Source organism: Euprymna scolopes, chromosome 2 (genome assembly GCF_053919585.1).
Source record: "Euprymna scolopes isolate OS-2025 chromosome 2, ASM5391958v1, whole genome shotgun sequence".
Classification (NCBI taxonomy): domain Eukaryota; kingdom Metazoa; phylum Mollusca; class Cephalopoda; order Sepiida; family Sepiolidae; genus Euprymna; species Euprymna scolopes.
In genome coordinates this window covers 121,855,819-121,881,407 of record NC_136483.1, presented here as the reverse complement: position 1 = coordinate 121,881,407, position 25,589 = coordinate 121,855,819, and the positions used below count along the sequence as shown (strand labels likewise).

Below are 25,589 nucleotides of genomic sequence, written 5' to 3'. Positions count from 1 at the left end.
AGTTCCGCATATTTGTTTCGTTTTTCTGTCTCTTTGATCTTCACTCTGTGGTCTGCTGAGACGGCAAAATGTACAATTGGATAGTTTCTTTTTTTTTTTTTTGTTAATTGATGACATCTGGTTTGGCCAAAGGATTTTGTGGTTTTCATTTTCCTGCTCTTTCTCTGATTTGTGTTTGAACCATTTATCAGCATGTTTGAGGTGTAGTCGTTTGCAAAGTTCGCAGTGCACTACCTCCCCCATGTAGTTGTGTCTGTCTTTACGTTACTTTTGGGCTAGTTTGCTACATTCGTATTATGTGGTTTACTGTTTTATCTCTCTGCCCGCAGAATCTACATTTGCTGTTTTTTTGTGTTTTGTCTATTTTAGTTTTAATGTGGTTGGTTCTAATTGCATTGTTTTGTGCAGCTGTAAGTAGAGATCTTGTTTCTCTATTCATGTGTCCTTTTCTTAGCTATATCCAGGTGCTTTCATGGTTCTCTTTTGTTATTCTGATAAATCGTCCATGTAGCTCTTTTTTTTTTTTTTTTTGTCTTTTTGTTTCTGGTTTAATCGTTTCCTGTACTGCTGTTCTTGGTGGTGTCTCTTGCTCTGATTATTAATCTTTCTGTGTTCTGACATGTACTTTTCCAGGTCTTTTTTGTGACTTCTACAGTCTTCTATGTTTATAAGTCCTCTTCCTCCTTTGCTCCTTTTCACATCAATATCGGCTTTTGGGTGTAATATATTGTGAATTGTCATTAGTTTTCTCATCCTATGATCAAAGTGTCTAAATTCTTCTTTAATCCTAATCCTACGAATAGTCCAGAGTACCTTATTAGCGATACTGCCTAGGTGTTTTTTTCCCTTAATTAAATTTCTACTGCATAGTTTTGTTTCTAACAGTTTTTTCCTTCTTCTCGGATACTCTTTTCCAATTTTAGCTTTCATTTCTGTAAATTTAATGATGTCTGCTTTCAGCACCCCTGGAAGTGTCATTTTCACTGAGCGCTCTCATCTTCTCTTGGTTAGGGAATTTCATACCTTCTGATGTCTCTAGTTTTCTAGTTTTCAATTTATAATGCACATTTTTCCAAATGATATTCCAATGTCCTGGCTGAATATTCTGGTTGTGTTTATCAATTTTTCCAGTTTCTTTTTGTTTTTAGCAAACAGTTTCAGGCCATTCATATACATGATGTGGTTTATTATTTGTTCTGTTTGTAAATTTGTATCCAGGATTACATTTACTCAGCTGTGATGCCACTAAACTACATACTATGATAAACAGTAGTGGTGATAGCGAGTCTCTTTGGAAGATGCTTCTCTGTATTCTTATATCAGTCAGGTGTCAGTTTTAGTTTTCAGGTTTCCATTGCTTTCTCAATAATATTAATAATCTTATCAAATATCTTATCTTCACTTCTATTTCTAATTATCCATGCTTGTGGGATTCTGTAGTAGGCTTTCTAGTAATAAATCCATGCCATGACTATGTTCTTTTTTCTGTTTTTACCTCTCTTAATATTTTTTGATCTATGTATAATAAGTCATGTGTCCCTATTTTTCCTTTGTAGCATCCTTTTTTGTTCCTCAGGCAGTAGCCCATGAGCATTAAGCGAGTTCACTCAGTTGTGCAGTTAAAATTTTCCACATAGTTGGTAAGCAGGTTATCGGTCTGCTATATATTATATATATCTGCTATATATTATTTAAAAATATACTTTTTTATTTAACTTAAATAATATGTTTTTCAACTCTCATATTGTGTATCTATGTGTACATGTTATACATATGCTTATTTGCTTGTCAAAAATGCAAATGATTTGCATGTGACTTTATCAAATAATGATATGATTCTTTCCATCACACCAAGTCATTATGTTAACTGTGTTTGGCCCATTTAAAGTCTAGCAACACAAAATGTACAATTTTCATGTTAAATGACATAATCTCAATTTGGTGAGGTTTGAAGTCTAAAGACCTGAAAATTTAAGGGTAAGTATGTTCGAAATATGTTTTGAATCTAGTCACCTTCATGCTTCATTCCACAAAATGAAAGCATAAAAAAAATGGACTTGTTGACCTGATGATGTCACATTTATTAAAGCAGAAATCAAAACATGTTCTGAATGTGTAGCCAATATTTCATGGATAATTGTTTTGTTTTTTTAAGTAAATAACTATTTATTACTAAGATTTTTTTACCGTGAATTACCTGAATTACTGTGTGTATGCGTGTGTTTGTATGTGTGTGTGTGTATATTAAGCAAGTTTAAATGTATTGACAAAATAAACTTAAAAGCATTTTTTTCAAAGTGCATAATGCAAATTAGAGTTTTATAAATATCCATTATTTAAACAGTTAAAATGGCCCACATAAATCCATTTATGTTTCAGTACTAAATGTACCTCATAAGGATCAAAAGCTTTTAATGGAAATAATTCGTTAAAAAGAAAGAGGCAGAGGTTTCAGACAATCAAATTTCAAAATCAACAGCAAATGCTTCCCAAAACGCCGATATAGTTACTTGACTTTTATTTGTGATGGCCGGAGGAGGTAAGATGTCACTTGTTTTACCAACTTGCCAATTCAAATTTTTTCTTACACAATAGAGCACATATACTGATGCATGCCACACATATGTATAAAAGAATACATTTAGACATGCTAAAACACCCACATATACACACAATTGATATTCAAATTCCCACATGCATACACATGCCGAACATATGACTCATAAATTAAAACCTTTTGGAAATGTTAACATCTAAATACATACACATGTCACTGAATAACTACACAGGCTCCAATATCATACACGCCCACATAAGTCCTAAAAGGACACATGCATACCCATATAAACGAACACATCTACAATGATAATTATATATACATCCCAACACCCGACTCAGATAAAATTAGTCTTCAAAAAACAAAACTTGTTCACGATATAATGAAAGTAATATGACTTCCACTTCTATTCCTATTATATAATATTTACTTATTGGCTGTTGTTTCTTGAAATTTTATTGAATTTATATTAATTGCATTTAATAAGAAATTTAGATTGTTATCTATCAAACCTCTCCATTTTATTCATAAACTTATATTTATTATTTGAACGAGATGATCAAACAAGAATTTAACTGTCAATTTATATTTCAAATAATTGAAAACTCCATAATTCTCAAATTTATTTGAGAATTATGGAGTTTTCAAATAATAAATATAAGTTTATGAATAAAATAGAGAGGTTTGATAGACAACAATCTAAATTTCTTATTAAATGCAATTAATATAAATTTCATAAAATTTCAAGAAACCTCCCTACAACAACCAATAACTAAATATTATATAATAGGAATAGAAGTGGAAGTCATATTACTTTCATTAACCTTTACTTATGTATCTATATATCTATTAAAGTGACCGTGTCTGTGTGTGTGTCTGTGTACATTTCCCTACGCAATAACTGTCAATTTTCAGTTTACAAGCTCGGAATTTGATATACAGGATACTGAGATTTGGGAAAATATTTGTAATCGTTTTCAGACAGAAATTTGGCTGTTAAGGAGTCAAAGTTCAACTCTACCAAACTCCTCTGCCAATTTTGGGTCTAAATACTTGAAATTTTAGATATAGATACCTTGGATATGGATCTAACTTAATAACTTGATTTGAGCCCAAAACAATAAATTTTAAGGGGTCATAATAGGGGTCAAAGTGAAAAAAATTGACCGCTTTTTTTTTTTTTTTTTTGCTCAGCATACACCTCCAAACGCTCGGGCAACACCGGGCTGAAATGCTAGTATTATAATGAAAATAAATTAGATTTAATTAAAAATATTATTATAGTATATTTATTTATAAGTATTTACTGTGGGCTTCTTTATTTATCTATTTAATTATTTATGTAACCTGCATACAATGAATCTATTAAGATATAACTTTTTTTTTTCATTCATTTATTTGACTATTTATTTACTTAACTATCTATTTAATATTAATATTTACATTAACTAATTATTATGTTTTGGCTTTTCTTTATAGGAGGTTCTGATTGGTTGCCATTATATTTATTCAATTGTTTGAAATGTCTACAACTAATCCTCATTTGATCTCTTTGATTTAACAATATATATCTTTTGAAAAAGAAGCATATTATTATTATGTTCCCAGAAAGAGATAATCTTTCTTGGAATATAATAATTGCTACTTTTTCATTGAGCTAGAGGAAACATGTAAGGTTATGCATCTTCAATATGATTTCATTTTATCCTGATGCATTTGGATAATCAGGTGTCATCATTCTTTTCTCAGGTAGTTGAAACATATTTTATATACCTGGCCTTAAACTCATGTACTTTCCTCGCATAAGTTCAAATTCTGTCATAATGCTTCTTAAACAGCCGACAAAATCAACAGAGCATAGGGAGTCGAGTCCACAAGTGATGGAAGGTGGTTTCAGAAACTCCAGTTGTTATGAAGACGAAGGCAAAGGAACACCATGCACTCTTGGCAATGGCAATTGATAGTAATTGTTGAACAAAATTCATGTTACAGTGCCAGAGAAATGTCATTTGATTTCAATAGCATCCGAGTACATGAAGCAAATTGATAAATGTTGGCTTCTGAAATCGTTATTTTAGAAACAATCTAAAGAAATAGGATTGTAGCATGCTAATACACACAAAAATGTTTTTGTTGACAATGATGAAAAAAAAAAAAAAAAAATATTAGAACAATATTTTTGCATGATTGATTTATCTCCCTTTTTCTCTCTCTCTCTCTATATATATATATATATATATATATATATATATATATAATGTTTGTCTGAGGAACGGTCTCTACCAAACTCTTTTGGCAATTTTTGGTCTAGTCTTGAAACTTGATATATAGATTTTGATCTGTGGAACAAATTCAATTTGCTTTTTAGCCAGGGGTCAAAATTTTTAAAAATTGGAACTTGATATGCACTAAATGTGTACTTTCTATGCATGTGTGAATATACATTTATATGGTAAAGTCAGTTAATTTTTGAAGTTTTGATATTGATCTGTTGTTAGCTCAGATAATGGTAATGAATACGGCTGGAGAGCTATACGTTTTTGTTTCAATTCTAGCTAATGGCACACAAGTTATATTATTTTTAACTTGTGAAATCACTACTATATATTGGGTACAATATAATAATTAATACACTATTGGATCTATAATAATAAATATAAAATCCGAATTAAAATATATGGAAGCATATTTTATGATTGAGCCACACCGGCAGAACACTACTATATAGTACTATATGGGTACAATATAATAAGCAATAGAAAATTGGCTCTAATAAATGTAAAATCTGCATAAACTAAAATTTAAGCATATTTTACGACTGGGCAATGTTGGGCAGCTTGCTAGTAAAGAATAAATGAAACAAATGAATCTTTGATCACATGTTGATTAATGTCAAATCCATTGATTTTCATTTTGTCTGAATCATCATCCAGGTACTGGTGAGATACTTTGTGCATAAACCTGTACAATTCAAAGGTCAAAATAAATTCCATCTGTTTTAATGGGCATCCTTATTTGAAAGAAAAATGAAAAACATGTTTGTTTCAGTTCATATTTGCTGTCCACAAAATTAAATACACAATAAAAAACAAACTCACATGTATATCAAATTATGTAAGGCAAATAAAACATATTCTAAAAGTCGTGCTGTTATTTTCTTTAACATTATTTACTTTTTCTTATTTCTACTTAGACTGAAACACCATGTTGAAATCAGCATGCTTCAATGAGATTTTGCATGAATTAACAATTCCTTTACTGGAGAAAGATTTAAATTTGCATGATATTGTAAGCATGCATATAGCTGCATGTTTAGTGTGGAGCATAGATGCATGTTGCAGAGGGCAGGCATGCAACAAGTAAATATTTATCTAAGAGAAAAGACCAAGAAATGGGTTAATTTCTTTGAAATAGTAATGTTTTCTTAGCTAATAGGTTTTTGATTGTTTGCCACATCAAATTTAAATTAATGTCTGCTATAGCTGTCAATCTATCTCTATATATATATTCCAGCAAGATGGGGACACGGGGCCAACTGGGTTTCTAGAAGTCTCAGAAATAGATGTCTTTAGGCCTTAAGCTGATGGGCAGTCTGTGTTCGGTTGCAAACTACGCTTGTCCATTTTTGCAAGTCTGTCATTTTAATCTCCAAATAAAACTGGTTAGTGGAGTTAACTATTCTACACTTTCCATGTAACAATTTCCACTGTCAAAATTCACTAACCCAAATCCGTCACACTGTTGTCAAACATTGCTACTTCAAATACAACAATCTGCTGTTAAAACTCGCTACTTCAAAACTCATAACTCTGCTGCCAAACTTGCTCCTCCAACATTCAAATCCAAACTGCTCAAGTCCCTGAAACATCAGCCTTTTTATTGAAAACCTGGAAGCCTTTCATTTGCATACAGGTGACAAGATTGCAAATATATAAAGAGAAGTAGCAGCCATTTTTTCTCTTTTCTTTTTGCCTGGTGTGATTGTCGTAAGGTCTTCTTCTTGAGGAACTACAACTCTTCTACCAGTAAGGAAACTCTCTGTATGTCCAAAATGCCCCACTTTTCACACAAGGCTTCTGAGTGGCAGGACATACTGTTATCCACCAGAACCTCTTCCACTGTCCCCCTTTCCATGAACACCTCTTCAACAACTTTTGTTACTTCTGCAGCTTCTGCTCTACACAGTCAATCATAGTTAAATATGATTCATGTTGGTAATGCGTGGTATCAATGGCCAATCACCACCAATTCTCTATTACATGCAGTTTCCCTTTCTCATGATGGGAACGAGGGAGTGTCATTTTAATGTTAGGATTCACTCTCCTCATCCAAACATCAACTTTCTTGCCCTATTCCGCTATAATTTCAATCCCAAAACCATTGCATATTCTAACGACTCTAATGGTTTAGTTGTCAGCCTATATTTCTTGACATGATCACCCTTTCCACAGTCACCTCTGTCTCATCTACTAGTACATCATCAATACAAGAGCACCATCTTTGGTCAACACACTCTTAATTTTGTCATTATTTTTGGTGCAGAATTTACTCCAAATCCCAATTTGGTCAAACAAATACGACCAATTGATACTGCCATGATTTTAGTTGCTCGTTCCATTCTCTTCCACTTTCTTGCATACATCAATTCCATCTTTGGTGTGCCATGTCATATACTTGTTCAACTCCTGAAAGTAAACACTTGCTTGACTTTCTTCTTGGTAGATTGAACCACTGCCATGAGTTAAAGGATTCTTTCAACCTTCCCTGACCATGGTATTAGAATTCCTTCATCGATCCACTTCTCAACTTCCTTCTTGAACTGTGGTTTTATATCTCCTCTAAGAGTGCTTTTGTAGCAGTTAACCCGGTTTATTAACACAAGTGGTCCATCGCCATTCTACTTATAAAAATGGACTCAAAAATCCTCAATCTGATATGGCTTGCCGGGGTTTTATTAGTTGGATAGCATTGCTGTTGGTCACATTTCTTTCCATTCTCGCTGTGTACTGATTGCAGAATTTTACTTGGCCCTTAGAAATTGTAGCTCCTCCCAGCCGGTCTATAACATCCAGGTCCAAGATTATGTCAATTCCTGCGACAAGTCTATTGAGCACAATCACTGAGTCATAGTGGTATTTGTCTTAGCATAATCTCGGCATCAGTTACTCCACAACACTTCACTTCTCAGCCATCCACCACTCCAAAATTGCTGGCTCTATTCCAAGAGTCAGCAACACGAATGTAGTTGTACGACCGGTATCAATAATAGCTCTAGTCCTTTTCTCGTTAACAGTGATCACTATCTCTGACAACAAACTCCCATGCGCTTTTTCAGAATTAAAGAGGAGACTACTGTACTCCTTTACTCATTTCCCTGAAGCGAGAGGCAATTCTTAATAATGTGCCCAACTTTGTCACACCAGAAACAGATAATGTCTACTCTTGGTCTTCAACAATCTCTATTTAGGTGGGGCCCCCTGAATCTTACATTTTCCAGTAAATTTTCGGCTCTATCTCACTGTCTGTTCCTCTCCACTGGGTTTGTTCACAGTAGAAGTTCAACTGCCTCTAATTCACTGGGATTTTTTGCCAGCACTCTTTAAAATTTCTTCTACCTCCATAGTTAATTAGTTATATTAGTCAATCGTTGCAATTCCATAAAGATGCGATCAGGAAAACAACTTATAAGCCAGTTTAGCAATTTTCTCAAGGCTTCGTTTCACATAGCTAGCCAATTTTGCTAGTCGCTTTATCTCTACTACATATATGTTCACCGATTCTCCAGTCCAGGTAACTCTTTTGAGCTTATTATAAGCCTCAAAAGCACCCTCTGAAAATGCTGTCTTCAATCTTATCTCAATGCTCTCAGCATCGGTCTGGTCATTTTCTTCCATTTCCAGGTAGACAGCTAAAACATTCCTCTCCAGATACGTTGGAATCAAAGTTGCTATGTCATCAATTTTTTGTAGCTTTGCAACCAGCTTCAGCTTATTAAGTCATGTGTCGGAGATGCCATAAAGAGAAACAAGAAAAGTCTATACTCGAGACAGGCATAATATTAAAAAAATATTTAAAATAAAAACTTAAACATTTAGTGGATAAAAAAATTTATACATACTCTTATTGAAAGCAATATTTTTCTTAAAGTATGCAAAAATAGGCATATTTGAATAAAAAAAATTTTTTAAATAAAACGACAGTTTGGCAAAATATCTACTTACACAAATTCACGTGAAATATTCTTGAGAATATGCTCTCTCTATCATTGTACCTTTGGCCAGGAAGGCCAAAAGCAATCACGTTTTGCATCTTCAGATCTGCTTCATTCTCAGCTGAATGAACGTTTCTGCGAGTTTCTGGAAGATGTCAACGAGAAACAGCAGATCAGCATCAAACTATGCTTGACAATCACAAACTTGGATCGCTTAGCATTCCAGTACAACCCTGCTGATGATTAGTTTGCTCCTCCATATTCTGTAACTGAAGTGTTCCTCTTTTGCAAGGGTCTGAAATTTTCAGGAAAAACAAAAGGAATGTGCTGTGCTGCTGGAAAAATTAAACTGCCTCAACTTGAAAAAACACCAGAACCATTAAAAACTTTGCTTGCTAGTGCTGAATCAAGGCAGTTTCTAACATCAGGAAATACAACTCATACCTCCAAATGACATCATTCACTGTAAATCTCATTACAACTCAATTCATGTCAACTTTTAAAGTGAAAGGACAAATTTACCATAAAGTCAGATCTGTGCTTCCGTTTTCAGATGGTCAACAATTTCCTACAAATGTATTTTATTGGTGATAGCAATGATGACCTGAAGTTCGACCAGTATAAAAAGGTCTATTGTTTCCCAACTGCAAGAACTGTTTCATAATAAAAACAATTTAGTGCATTTATTCAAAACAGTAATTGAAATGATGCCATTACACAAAGTTGTCATGCTGACAAAAGGTCTGCTGAACAACAGGTGCGAAGATTAAATGTTCTAACCATAAAGTCATTATAGCCAAAGATCAATTTCAAACTGGAGATATTGTTCTATACAGGAGAAATGATCAATTAACAAAAATAGTTGAAACTCACCGATGCTATGGCGTACTACAATATTCAACTATATTTTGGGATGGTGCCGATAGACATTACTCCAATGTTACCATGATAGATCCAGTTAGTGGTGAAGAAACAAATGAGAAATGCAGCTCAATTAAATATTTATAATGATTAATAATTTGATAAAATAGAAATAATCACATTCTGAAATGTTGCCAATTGTTTCACCAGTACACTGCAGATATATAAAAATTGAAACAGAACATTTGCTATTCATCTGTTTGAATCAGATCAAATTTCACTCAGAAGAATATTCATTTGTGAGATGATGGTAATACAACCAATTAACAATTTTGCTATCTTCATATTTAAGTAATCGTAAAGATACATTCATCACTCTGGCTGCCCTGACCTATTTCATTACACGCATCCCAGCTTGAGATGATATATAACAACTCTTACTTTCTGGTGGATAGGTGTGATATTGAAATTGCTAATAGATTTCATGGTAAGACAAATTGCTTGGGTCTGTGACTGCTGGATGTATTCAGTGTAATAGCAAAAGAGAGAATTACCACACTCACACATACTAATCCAGATCAATAACAAAATCAACAGTGTATTAGTGCTGAAATACCTGATGCTAAAGACTTGCAAAGTTGTGATTGTACATGGAACTGTGGTTTATAGAATCGTAGTTCACCATGCATGATAGGTGGAAAATGCTAGAATTACTATCCAACAGTTACAGGAACTGATGGCTATCCTTTAGAAGGTGAGTAGAAGATAGCAGTAAATGAGCAACCATACAAATGGTGACATCGAAGTCGATAAGTGGGCTGTTTCTTATTCACTTTTACTAAAGAAACCTATAAATTGCACATAAAAACACGGAATACTGTAACTCGGGTAGGTAGATCAAATAAATTTGCAAATATGTGAATAAAGACAGTGATATGTCAGTTTTTGGCTCGCAAACACAAATTATATGAATGCAGTCACACATGTTGACATTGCACAATATTAATCTGGAAGATACAATAGTAGCAATGAAGCTTTAGGGCAAATTCTTTCATTTTCCATGCATGTACAAAGTTCAGCAGTACATCTAGAAAACAGACAACACATTTACTTTACAACTTTAAAAAGGTGCAACAAATAGCTCTGAATCCACTGGCTACAACATCATGTTAAATTGACGCATTTGAGAAAACATTGCTCTATTCAGAAGTACCTATGTATTGCACATGGAATGCGAGTAGAAAATCATTTAAATGATGCAACAAGCCATATTCAAAACTACAATAGACAGACTGTACATTATTCATCCCAATCAACATGTTTCTTTCTCTGCATACTGTTGATAAATGTTCCTGATCAGTCTTTCCAGAAATTGAAAATGCCAATGGCATTGCACATGCCACTTTTCGCAATGCATGTCAAGCTCTGAATTTATTGGAAAATGACGAACATTAGAATCTATGAATTAATGATGCGTGTAACAAATCACACCCTATTCAAATTTGTGCATTGCTTGCCATCATATTGACCACTTGCTATCCTTCATCTCCAACAAAGTTATGGGAAAAATATAAATCACACATAGCTGAAGATATTTTTCCAAGATGCAATGGAAATGCAAATACTTATCTGAATTTTACAGCAGAAATCTATAATGAAGCATTAATAATGATTGAAAATTTGTGCTTAGAAATCAAAGTTCTCAATCAATTGGGAATGTCATCAATCAATCTGCAGCACTTTATTTGATGTAGAATTGCGTCATGAACAAAATTACAATATGGGTGACCGTTTGTCTTGCGTGCAATCAAATATGCATAAACTAACACACGAGCAAAGAGAAATATTCAATCCAATCATGCAGACTATCGGGGTTGGAGAAATCTTTTTCTTAATTCCTCAATCAACACTAGCAGATAAAATAAATGCTTGCCTCAAGTACTCTACTTTTTGGCAACATGTGAAGACATTCAAATTAACTACATCTATATAGCTGCAAAATGATCGATCAACAGAAATATTTTCACATCAATTGTTGAAAATAGGGAACGGAAAAGTGCTGGCTGATCTGACTTCAGGACAAATTTCATTGCCTTATAATTTTGTAATTTAGTGATATCAAAAGAAGAATTGGTTAAAAAAGTATTTCCATATATTCAAATTCATTATAAGAATTCCAGTTGACCGAGTAAACAAATTATTCTTGTAGCCAAGGACAAAGACATCCACAAACTTAATATTCAGCTTAACATTCAAAATGTAGTAGTCACATACAAGTCTGGCGACAATGTTGTGGAAGCAAAGGATGAATTTAATCCAAGGGAACTTTGAATTTACTAAATTCATCAGGGATGCCTCTGTATGTCTTGCAATTGAAATTGCTGTGAAATATCAACCAGCCTTTACTTTGCAATGGCACACGGCTTGTAGTAAAAAAAAAAAAAAAAAAAAAAAAAAAAAATTAATGAACATCATACGAGCAACAATTTTGATAGGGCCTTTCAAAAGTGAAGATGTCCTCATTCCACGTAATCTTATGATTCCAAAGATATACCATTTCGATTTAAGAGACTGCAATTCTCAATTTGATTGTCATTTGCAATCACCATCAACAAAGCTCAGGGACAATTCTGTGGCTTACATCTACACACAGATTGCTTCTCACATGGACAATTACATGTTGCATATTTTCAAATCAGTGAACCAGGTGATCTTTATATCTGCACAGAAAATGAAACAGCCAAAAAAAATTGTATATGCACAAGTATTAAGAAATTACACATAAGAAACATATTTTCTCTTTTGTGTTTTTTTTTTTTCATTTAACAGCAACACAGAGCCGGATACAGCTAGTATTATATAAATAACTGAAAAAGTTTAAAAATGAAGACACCTTTGTCACTGAGCAAAAGTTCATTGAATATTTCTTTATTCTCATGGGCAGATAACTGCTTTCCAAAATGCTGTTTTGATCAAAGAAGATTAGGGGCAAAGAGTTACTCCCCTTTAAACACTATTTTCTCTAGATGGAGTGTACTTCATTTAACACCTCCCTTTTAAGTTATCAATGTTGTGGTCCAGTTTGCATCAGATTTGCACAGATTTGAATCTGAACTGACCTAAGAAATATTTCAGTTGGATTCTAGGTTGTTCCTTTTGCATGACATTGCTGAGATAACTCAAATGTGCCCAATCTTCAACAGTAAAATATCATTTTGCATGTTGGATATGAGGATCATAAGTGATTTGTATATGAACCCCAAACAGAAAGCCATACACTGACGTCATAAATAGTATTTTCACTTTGGTACAAGACGTAACCTTGTGTCCATTTCTCTCTGCTATTTTAATAGTCTTTTGTGAAAACATTTTGTCTTCATTGAATGTGTGATATACTGCACTATGATGACAGTTAAACTGCTGTTCCATTAGTATCGTTTGTGCAGTTGAATTCATGGCATCCATTAAGAAATGGTCTTTGCAGTTCAATAGTGCTTTCGACAGTGAATTAAGGGCAATTGGGTTTAATGTAGCTTCTATAATTTCCAAAGAATATCTCTAAGATTGCTATTGTTGTTTTAGTTTTAAGAGTGCTTAATCTATCTGTCAGCATGAAATGGTTGATCCTATTCTGCTTGCAGAGATTGTAGTTCATTGGAAAAATCTGTGTTCAGTGTAAACATCTTATAATAGTATAAAAAGGCATTTTCGATCTAAACTAATATATAAAAGGCAAAATGTGAGTGTGTTTGTATGCCTGCCAGAAACTTGACATGCAATTGATCCTGACAAGATTGGTATTGTTTTAAAACTCGATGTCTTGGACGACAAATATCGAAAAAAATTGTCCAAAAACATTCATTCCTTCACCCTCAACTTGGCAGTTTTGTACAAGGAGAGATCGTTTTTTTTTCATTGACATTTTCGCAAATCCATTGTGTCCGTTGGATTGACTACGTTTAATTCATTTCCGGTTACGCCATGGACGCATCGGCCAAGATGTTACTTTTTTTCCCCACCCTCCTTCGCGTTACAGGTTCGAGCCTGCCTGCCAAATTTTTTTTTTTTTTTTTTTTTAACAATTCTCTCCACCCAGGCTGCCTACTGTTGTATTGACTCCCCCCTCCCGCTACTACCACATTTTTCTTTTTCTTCAGGATTCTTTATTACACCATCTACACACAGGCAACTCTGCTACTACCACTTTTTGTACCCTACCACAGGTTTCTTACTACACCACCTCTCCACATTCTTTGCGTTACGGGTTCGAAACTGCCTGCCTACTACCACTTTTTTTTTTTTAACAACACCTTTCTCTACCCGAGCTACCTACTGTTGTTTTGATTCCACCCCTCCCTTCCCCCCACCCCAGGGTTCCTTACTACACCACCTACACACACCCAGGCACCCACACTAGTAGTTAATTAAAGATGATCATCCCATAAGAAAACCAAAAAAAACTAATAGGGAATTAATTAAAATGAATGTTGAAAAAATATGCAAATTAGCTAGACTTTTTTACTAGTCTATTATATAAAAATAAGTCGTATGTGCGTGTGTTTGTATGTCTACTAAAAATTTTTGTCATCCACACTATACAGGTACAATCTCTTGGGCACACAATATTAAAAAATTGCAAAAAATCTGTCAGTTATTTTGTGTAGAAATGTTTTGCTTGAAGGAGGGGTTAGATAAAAACTTTGCTTTCGACGGGTTTTGCAAACCACGCATGCGCAAACCCTCATTATGTTCTTGTTTTAAAAAGTTAAATTTGCAAGGTTATGATGGGTTTTTCTGCATCCATCTATAACACATTCGCCTATTATGCGAGTTCGCACCAGCACGTGACAATTTTCTTACAAAATTTTGCTTTTAATTTTGCTTCTGGCTGGTCCCACCCAAGTCCCCCCCCCCCATCACTAGTAATAGTAGAAAACATTTTCTTTTTCTAATTACAAAATATTTCATTTTAATTAAGTATTTTGCATATTACAAAACCAAAATTTAAGAATTTATTTTAAAATTTTCTTTATCAATACCGAAAAAAAACGTTCATCATAATGTTTATTTTTATGTTTTATTGGCTAATCAAAAAAACAACTTCATTGGCTGTTTGAAAGATGAACTTTATAATTTTTCTAAAAAACATTTGTTTTCAGCATCCTGACAAAATAAATTTGTCAGTATATATTACATTTCTATAAAATACTAAAGTTTCTTTGTATAAAAATAGGAATTTGTTTCCTTATTCTACAGATCATTCAGCGTCCTAAATTATCTGCAACAAAACACTTCCTTAGTATATGCTCGTTATCTCCCTTAGAATCTCTTTGCCTTGAATCAAACAGTGCCAACTCAGGAGAGAAGTGATTAGAGATTTCGCAACCCTTGCTTCACAATTCAGCACTTAATCTATTTAAGATGGTCCTCCTCATTCCAATAAAGAAACATCCCATCGATGAGAGTATTGAAAGATTTTTTTTTTTTTTTGTACACCAAGTGTGCACAAGATCTGCTTAAAAATATTTGGTTGAGACATTTGTTTTGTTGTTTTTTTTTTTATGGCATTGAATATGTATTATTTAATTGAAATATTTGGTAATATTCCTGTAAATACTATTTTTAGTAATAATGATAATCCCAACTACTTACTTCAGCTTGAACCAATAAACATAAAATTGCTATAAAAATATAAAAGGAAAACAAAAGAAATTTATTGACGAGGATCCAGTTTTTTCCCCCCAACCTTTTCAGGCTAATCGAGATGAAACAAATGAGCAAGCTATCCGGGAGACTTGGGGGGGGGGGGACAATCTGGGCAATGCTTTTTCCAATCTCAAAGACAGTTTTGGCAATGCTTTGTTCTTAAATTTAGAGGCCAAGGACAAAACAAAGATATAAAAAGCAGAGGAAGCCAATCAATGGCTGATGAAACGGTGGAAAATCCTGTTTTATTGGTGCTGATGAAATGACAAAGGCAGTTGTATGAAACCTGTGGAATTAAACCATTAGAAAGTACTTATAAAAAAGACGATGGAATAAGATGTCAGGAAAAGATATAAAAGTGAATATCTCAGAGTTATCCTAATAGTGTTGCAATTGGTACGATTCTTATAAAGAAATTTGAGATTTTGAAGGAATTTAACAGTGGCTAAAGGCTGTTTTCCTAGACAACACCAATAGGAATACAAGTTATGAGGTTGATCGTGTAAAATTACAAAAAAGAAATATAAACATTACTGGTTGCTCTTTACATCAAAATGAAGTTTCTTTAGAGATCATCTTGAAGGTACTAAAACAAGCCCTACAAACTTCAGCAGTCCATTAGGTGATTTGGGTGCAAATGATTTTAATGATTTTGTGATGCACAATTGTGAGCAAAGACTTTTCTTAGAATAAACAGAGGAAAATTGTAAAATGAAGCCTATAAATTTGATGATTGTAAACTGTAAGTGTTGAAACGGAAATCAAATTAATTAGAGAAACTTCCCAATTGATGCATGGGTTTGAAGCATAACACAAATATATAATTACAAAAGTATTGCTATAAAATGAGACCTTCTTGTAAGTACCCTATTCCAAAAAAAAAAAAGCGGCACAGATTGAGAAACCAATGCTAACAACAAAATGAAGCCAATCAAAAACATACTTATTTAAATTGCTGAAGAAAGCAGTTCTTTATTATTGTATAAATTGTAAATTTTCTAAATCAACAATTTGTGGAGACAGTTGATTTCATTGTCAAATAAACTTTTCGAGGTATGTTAAGTTTAAAATTTTGGTTTATAGAATAAATGAAATCCCAATTTAAAAAACCTAGCAATATCCATATTGGTTTTGTTTTTTTCATCTCACTTATAAGAAAAAAGAAAAGGTTAATCTTTCAATAAAATGTTATTGCTAAAGGAGTTAAAGATTAACATGTCAGTCAGATCAGTGTTCATAGTTTCAATTGTATGAATAATTTTTTTTGCTGTCCATCTTTAGTGTTTCTTTAAGCAATTGTGCTATCAGTATTCTTTGACCTATTCTATTATCCATCCAAGAACAATCTAACATTGTCAACATGCATGTACAAAATCAAATATAGCCTTATGCTGCATCTCTAAATATGAAGCAGACAATTGATTTCTAAATTGAATTACAAAAGTTTAGTTATTAACACGTGTAGAAGAAAAATGTGTGTAAATATTTTAACTCAAAAATAAAATAATCATCCAAGATTCCTAAATTTAAAGAATTTCAAAGGCCATCATGTGTGTGTGTGTGGTGTGTAGGTCCATAAATTTAAATATACCAATCAACAAAAAAATTCTACATTAAATGTTTCTCTTTTCAAATGCCCATTTTATTAAACAATCAAAAAAAAAAAAAAAAAAAATTAATGAACAAAAAAGATTATAAATGACAGAAATGAAAAACAAAATACAAATTTGTGAAATGGTAGAAACCGAGCAAATTTATTTATCAACGATTGCAAATCATAAAATCCAGAAGAAAGGTTGCCTGTAAGGTTATCATCAGGCTTCTACATTATCGGTTCTTTTCGGAATTCCCAATATTGTTTCATAGAGATGATTACCAAACCTCTTTCCAACCAGTCTTCCCGAGAGAGAAGAAGCCGCTAGGTTAGACATTAAGGACTTGCTCAGGGTCCTACAGAGACCGGGACTTTCTTCTCAGTCGTATTACTTAGCTAATACACAAACCACTAACATGAGTGGATTGTTTGTATACAGCCAAAATAAAGTGTTTTCCTTATGGTTACAAAAAAAAACAAAAAAAAAACAAAAAAAAAAAAAAACAAACATTCCAACTACATTAGTCCTACAGGATTGGGAAAGGGAGTTGTCTAAATAGCTAAAAGATTTAATTGATTTTTCGTTGCATTTTTCAGTTTTAAAGGTTATATATATATATATATATATGTATATATATACGTATATATATATATAGTTTCAAATATAAAAACATTTAATCAGACTGGAAATTACAAATAAGACAATTATAAAAGAATTCAAGAATGTGATAAAAAAGCATATGTTGTTAATAAACAAATTTCACTAACATGTTTTCACAGGAAACTGCCTGAATAGAGTGAAATTTAAATTAACAATTTTGTGAGGAATTTAATTATAGCTTTTCCTCCACCTATATAAGTTTAGAAAATTTTAAATACTTTAATCAACTTATTTCTAAGACTTTCAGAATGGAACTCTCTTACAGTCAACAGATCAAATGAGTGAGAACATCAAACCAATGTTATGGACATCCGTCTACCTTTATGTTTTACCATCATTTGCTATTAAACTCTGAAAAGAAATGAGCTTATTAAAATTTCAAATTTTTTAAAAACGTTTTTATCCTTTGCTAAATTGTCAAGATATAATAGCCACTGTAGCTTTCAAAAAATCTATATAGGAATAAATTGTATTAGTTTCTATTTGTATAAAGGGGAAGAGTTCTCAATAACAGTGATAGTAATAGATATTTTTTTTCTGAATAAGATTTGAATAATGCTAGACAAGAAGTGACCATGTGATATTGATCGTTTATATTTTGTAAATATTTTAAGTTGATACTCAGTTTTCCATAGGTAATACTGTTATAAAAAAAAAAAAAGTTAATTACTCTATCAGATTGGGAAGACATAAAATTCAGAGAAAAATCTGAACTGTAGTGTTCACCACTTAGCAAAATAGGTTTGAACTCTGTACAAGTCTTATTTTTCTCAATTTGATCTTTCTGTGTTCCCAGCCCCATAGTATAAGTAACTATTTCAGTTAATATTACAACATATTAGATATATGCAAGTGTGAAAAAAAATGCGGAAAATATATTCCTGTATGCAATAACTAAGTTAACTGGAATGTTGTTTCAATACCATAAAAATATGGAGGGTATTAATTCTCTTAACTCTTAATAAAAAATAAAATAATTGGACTGTTTCAAATTTTTATGCTTATTTTTAAAATTTTGTGGAATGGACAATAATGATGTACTGTGAAAATATGGTTTTCACTTCAGATTTTATTTAATTTTTGTAGATGTATTTTTTTTTTGTAATTTTAATTTAAGAGGCAGCAGAGTGAAGAATGATAATTTCAACTGCTGCTTTTTTTAGACAGGGGATGGGGAGAGGAATAGATGGGTAGGAGGGGGTTCAACCAATCTTTACATGGACAAACCACTTTGTACTGAGTAAGAAAACAAAGAAACAGAATGGCATAAAATTTGGAAGCATAGGTGCAGGAAATGTAATCTGAGAAATAAGGATAGCTAAATGTGGAACTGATATTCTTGAACATTTTTTTATGATAAAGCTGGAGAATAAGAGAAATAAGGATGAGAGAAAAGAGGAAAGATAAGCAGATTTGATATTAAAATGTGAATTCTTTGATAATCAACAGTTTAACGGCATTCAAATAATTTTTGTTGAATTTCAAATACAAATCACTGTAACAGCCATTTTGATTATGTCAATAATAATGGGATTAAAATGGCTATCACAGTGATTAAGTTATGGCTTTAAATTCAAAAATGATTTTTATGCCATTAAGATGGAAACTAGAAAGTTCTTCATGAAAGGATGCGGAAGAGGGGCAGGAGAAAGTGTATCAGTTCAACAAGTTGCTGAACACAAATTCTGCACCTGTGCGTTGGTCCACCTAACCATCGGCAGAACATGGGGGATGGGGGGGGGAGAAGGAGGTGATAGGTGTTGACATGGCTTATTTACCATAACTCTCCCTCCTTTTCCTTTGCTGGTACCTCTATTGTCCGAGGTTTATCAATGATACGAGCTGATCGATTGCCTTTCTCCACAATTCCAATAATCCAAGCCTGGTTTCCTTCTTGCTTCTCAATATCCTTGCAGTAGGCAGCGGCCTGCTCACGGGGAAGTGCAATTAACAAACCACCTGGGTGGAGAGAAAAAGGAAAAAAAAATTAAATCTTTAATTCGTAAGGTGTATATAACAAGTATTAAAGATTAACAGTTTTAATTTTTAACCAATAGTAAAAATGTAATAAGATTCCCTGTACAGAGGTGGAGAAAGTTATAATTGAAAAATGTTTTTAATAAATCACGTAATTTATTTCGTTTGAGGACGAGAGCAGATGGAGGATGAAAAGGACTCACCAGATGTTTCAGCTGATTGTCCTTGCAGCAATCCAAACATGTTTCCGCAGGCTTTGCTGACAGCAGCCATCTTGGCGATTATTGGCAAATTGTGGATGACAAAACTGACTTCATTTTTCTGAATTTTTGCCAAGTTTTTAGCATGTCCGATCAGTCCAAAGCCGGTGACATCGGTAGCACCATGGGCATTATATTTATGCATCAAACGAGCAGCTGAAGTAAAACCAAAAGATGATATAGAAATACAAGCATATCAACATGGAGACAATAGCTATGTTCACTGTAAACAATATATGTTCCTAGTAACAATTTAAATTCATAATATGGCAGAAACTTTTTTTTTAAAGTACAAAATTATTTAACGAGCATATACTCTTGTAGGTTAGGAGTCATATATCAAATACTTAAATTCCAACGAGTTTTGGAATTCAACACAAGGTTAGTTTAATGTGGAGAAAAACCAACTTAAAAAAAGAAAGAGGGGGGACATCACCTGTCAGTTTAAATGCATGCATGTATGTATGTATGTCTGCCTAAAACTTTCAACAGAGGCAACCGATTTTCACGAGATCAGTATAGTTTTTAAGCTTGACTCTTCAAAAATTGCCTAAAAACATTAATTACTTCACCCTCAACTGGGCACTTTTCTACATGAAGGGGTCGCTTTTTTCGCCAATATTTTCGAAAGTCATTCCCTCTTTTTCATTGACTAGCCTTAATTTAAATCTTTGCCACTTTCAGTTTGGCGATGGACGCACCCGCAAAGACGTCACTTTTTTCCTCCCTCCATCGTGGTACAAGTTCAAGCCTGCCTGCCTATTACAACTTTTTTTTTTCTGCTCAACACACACCTCCAATCACTCGGGCAATGCTGGGCAGCCAGACTAGTTCTATCTAAATTGCAAATAAAGATCACCTGTATAGTTGTCTGTTCTCTATCTCAAATAAGGATGATTGAACTGACAGGCCTGGTTCCCTCCAAAAATAAATGCTAATGCATGGGAAGTACATAAAGTAACAGAAGAAAGGAATCACAAATTTTTAGAAATTTTCATTTAAACTTGTTTTTTTTTAATTATGAAATCCAATTTTTTTACTAGCAGGACCCGTGGAAATTCCACGGTAGTTAAAATCTTTTAAAACACATCAGTAAGAAATTCCTTATTGTTATATTACAAAAATGAACGTATGGAAGCAAGTAGAACAAAGAACTTGAGTTTAAACTTTTATTGAAGGTCAATGCGATCGTAACTGATGCTGTTGATATTGTCAGGAATAGGGTTGGATCAAATACAATTGTATTTGTATTTCAATTGTATTTAAATACAATTTTAATGTAATTGTATTTGTATTTTTAGATTTAGGAATAAATGTATTTGTATTTTTAGACTTAGGAGTAAAAGTATTTGTATTTGTATTTCTGGTAACCTAAACGAAAGTATTTGCATTTCAATTGTTAAAAGTCAGTATTTGATCCAACCCTGTTCACATACATGTTGCGTACGTGTACCAGTCTACCAGCCCTGTCCACTTCCAGTCACACACGCTGCTGCTAGTTGAGTGACGATAAGTCTGTGAGTCAAGTAGCTTCAATTCAGGGTTGCCAGCTTGGCTTTTTTAAGGCCAAATTTCGCGAATTTGGCTTTTTTTGAAGCAGTTTGGCTTTCAAAATTTTTGTTTGTTTTTTTTCAAATTTATGCTTCAAATTTGGCCTTTTTCGGATAATTTTATATAAATATTTATTAAATATGGATTATTAAAGAAAAAGTTATAATAAAGTAATTTAAACAGTTGTTTGGATGTCTAAACTTGTAGATTTAAAAAAAAAACTTTTGACCTCCCACTCCCATTCATGGATTTACACCCTCTCGCACTAAGCGAATCTCACACCTAAATGTTTAATCCGGTTTCACAGTTACTTACTAAATGTCTATACGGACCCTTTCAAAGAGTTCATAGTTGAGTATGAAACCATTTTGGGGACATTTTTTAGTGCTGGCGCCTTGTCCCTGCCAATTAGTTCACTGAGTATATTTCCTCTGAAATAATTAATTCTTGTATTTTTCGTTTGAAATTCTTTAAAAGTAGTGTTTTGAAATTAATTGAATTAATTTATTTTCAATTTATAGAAATTTGAAAACTTATAACTATAGCTACACAAGTGCTGTAGTATTGTAGCTGCAATACGGCGATCTACTGTGGCAGCACCGTTCTTGGAAAATATTGGGATTTCACTGCAGGCTGCTAATGCTACTAGATGGAACTCTCAACTGACTATGCTTAAGTAAGTTCTCAAAGATGTCAATGGCGTCAACTCAGCTATTTGTCTCCTAGGATCGTGCAAGAACATACGAGAATTGAACGTAGTGGAAATAGCAATGCTAAAAGAAGTGGTGCAAATTTTGGACCCATTCCAAGAGGCAATGTCGCAAGTGGAAGGAGAAAACATGGTGACACTTTCTTGCGTTGCACCAGTTGTATTTGGCCTTGAACACAGCCTCAAACTATTCATGGAAAGTAAACCAACCTACTGCTTAAACTTGGCTAATGCACTACAGTCTTCTATCAAAAAGAGATTGCATCCGTTTCTTGATAGGACTGATGTCATTGCTGCAGCTGTCATGGACCCCAGGTTTAAGCTGTCATGGCTGTCATGTGAAAAAATGAAAAATAAAAATATTTCGAAGATTGTGGACCTAATTATTTCGCAGTCAACTCAGTTGTCTTTGAAGAACACAGTTCAAGAGAGGAAGTTTTTCATGACCGTGAACACAAATCAAGACGAGGCTGACATGAATGCAAAACGCCCTCGTCTTTTTGCCTACATGCCACCAGCTGGGAAGCTAAATGTAAGTCCATCAATAAGCGACACTACAGCGGTAAAGGCAGAACTCGATTCCTACTTAGAAGAATGTGTTCTGGCTTTTGACGTCAACCCACTGAGGTACTGGCGGGAAAACAAGAGCTTCAAGATTTTGAAGCCTTTCGCCAGAAATATTCTAGGGTGCTGTGCAACATCGGCACCATCTGAAAGAGTTTTCAGCAAGGCTGGTAATTTTTATACCCCAGAGCGAGCCAAACTTGGCCCGGAAACTTTCAGAGCTCTAATGATAATAAAATGCAATGAGGACATGATATAGAGTGTAATGTAGATGTCAAATTTGGAAGGAAATATTTCTTCTTTTTTCTTCTTTTCTTCGCATATTTTCAGATTGTTTAAATCAGTTATTGTATTTTTATTTGTATTTTGAGATTGAGGAATAAAAGTATTTGTATTTGTATTTTTAGCGTTAGTATTTGTATTTGTATTTTTAGAGTTAGGAATAAAAGTATTTGTATTTGTATTTGTATTTCTGGTAACCTTAACGAAAGTATTTGTATTTGTATTTCAATTGTTAAAAGTCAGTATTTGATCCAACCCTGGTCAGGAAGTGCTGGTGATGATTGAGGTGGTGACAGGGACGTCGATCAGCTGCTTGGAGTGAGAATAGTGGTCAGTCAGCAGGTTCTTGAGAGTCAGACTGAATTTTAAAAAACTGTGACATTGTTGACATCGATTTTGTGAAAGTTCTGATGACCCCAAGTTGTTTAATATTTCAGAACATTTTGGATTACACATGTGAGTAATGAATAGGTCACAGAAAACTGCCATTGCATCTTGATAAAGCTGTTGTAGATTCCTAGGACTTCCTGTAAATGTAGATGGTAGAATAACTGGTACACCAGAATAACCATCTTCATTCCTTGCTAAATGATCCATTAAGCCAGAATATTGAGCAGCTCTTGGTTGACTTTGATAGCTTTTAATGAAGTTAAATAAGCAACCGTCAACTTTTACATATGCAATGGACTTTTCTATTTATTTTGAATTTTATTCAAAATAAATAGATAGATTTGGAAATTCACAAATATTTTTTAAGTCGAATTATTGATATAGATTTCAATTAAATAAAATATACTGTAAATCTTTTAATAAGGAATAAATATTTATTTAAACCATAATTATTGAAACAAAGTATTTTACTGTATGAAAAAACGGTTATGGGGAGAAGGGTTAACTATTTTGAACCATCACCTAAATAACGATTTAATGAAAAAATGTTTAAAATGTTCTTGTATCTGTTTTATAATTTTTGTTAAATAAGAAAAATCAATAAACTTTGATAGAACTATTGTAAGAATCATGCTGAAAGCCATTCTTAATATGGGGAGGGGGTTAACTATTCTGAAACTACACTTAAAAATGTAAAAAAAATAAGGGAAAATATATGTATGAACAATAAATATTTCTTCAGTTAAATAAAATGTACTGTAAATATTTTAATAAGGAATAAATATTTATTTAAACCATAATTATTGAAACAAAGTATTTTACTGCATAAAAAACGGTTATGGGGAGAAGGGTTAACTATTTTGAACCTTCACCTAAATAGCGATTTAATGAAAAAAAATTTAATGGTCTTGTATCTTTTTTTAATAATTTGTTTTAAAATAAATCTTTGATACCGCTATTGTAAGAATCATGCTGAAAGCCATTCTTAATATGGGCAGGGAGGGTTAACTATTCTGAAAGTTCACCTAACAATGTAATAAAAATAATGGAAAAATTCTTTAGTTAAATAAAATATACTGAAAATCTTTAAATAGGAAATAAATATTTCTTTAAATAAATTAAATTGTAAGTAATGAAACAAAGTGTTTTATTTCATATTAAAAAAAATTGTTGTGTCCATTTTTTATAGTATTTACAGATGTAAGCCCTGTCGGTGGGCATTAGAAAATGATGACTGCCTGTAAAAGAAGCAAAATAAAACGAACAAAACATAAGTAATAACTATGTAAACAACGTGAAGCTGCATAAATGTTACAAAATTACTCGATTCGGCATTAAATAACATGAAAAAGGATTGATATGCCGTAAAAAAAAAAAAAAAAAAAAAAAAAAAAAACAGAACAAGATGTAAAATATGTTTTGACTCTGTGTTACTCAGTGTATTTGCGAATGGTGACTTTGGTGATTTATTTAATAAAGTCATTCTTGACTTTTGTAACATTTATTTCTAAACATATTTTTTGTTATGTAAGGGTCACTCAAAAGTAAATAAAAATAAAAAATAAAAAGATAAAGTGGCACAGTAAAAAAAAAAAAAAAAAAAACGAACTCGTAGCGTTAAATGTAAAAAATATATTTATTACTGAATAAAATAGAATAAGCGTTCCGTACTACAGAAGACATTGTTAAAAATGTCAGTAAAATACTATACTATTTAAACTGTGGAACGATACCTTCTTTGCATAATTGTCTTTAAAATAATCCGGAACCATACATAGACAGTTCATATACATATTTTTTTTTTTCTGGAAGTTTTGGGAAATAAAAGGGTTTAATGATTTAACTAATAAAGATTGAACAATAAAGGGAGATAATTCACATTAATTAATGTTTGCGATGATGATGACGTGACACCGTACAGACAAGCATATTAATATATAGATTAGCTTTTAAATAAATTGAATTTTCATGGAAATAAAAACAGATTATTTTTGTATTTTGAAATTTAAAAATCTCAAATTGAACTTATAGATTTGGAAATGTATAGAAGCAAGTACACCTTTCAATGCAGATCGAAAATGCAAATCAAATCAACTTATATTCTTCCACATGTAATATATATATATATATATAAAATAAGATAATATATATATATAAAATAAGATAATATATATATATATATAAATTAAGATAATATATATATATATATATATAATTTAAGATAATATATATATATATAAATTAAGATAATATATATATATATAAA

General features: G+C 32.5%; 1 protein-coding gene across 1 annotated transcript in view; it reads right to left on the bottom strand.

The window, feature by feature from the left end:
- Positions 1-18,603: 18,603 nt before the first annotated feature.
- LOC145295832 (inactive selenide, water dikinase-like protein) overlaps positions 18,604-25,589 on the bottom strand; it is a 129,308-nt gene continuing 122,322 nt past the window's right edge. Inside the window, exons 7-8 of the mRNA XM_080141540.1 lie at positions 19,771-19,983; positions 18,604-19,549 (exon numbers count right to left, since the gene is read on the bottom strand). Of these exons, the coding sequence (XP_079997666.1) occupies positions 19,365-19,549; positions 19,771-19,983 (398 nt within the window). The 3' untranslated portion in view covers positions 18,604-19,364. The remainder of the gene's footprint in view (positions 19,550-19,770; positions 19,984-25,589) is intronic.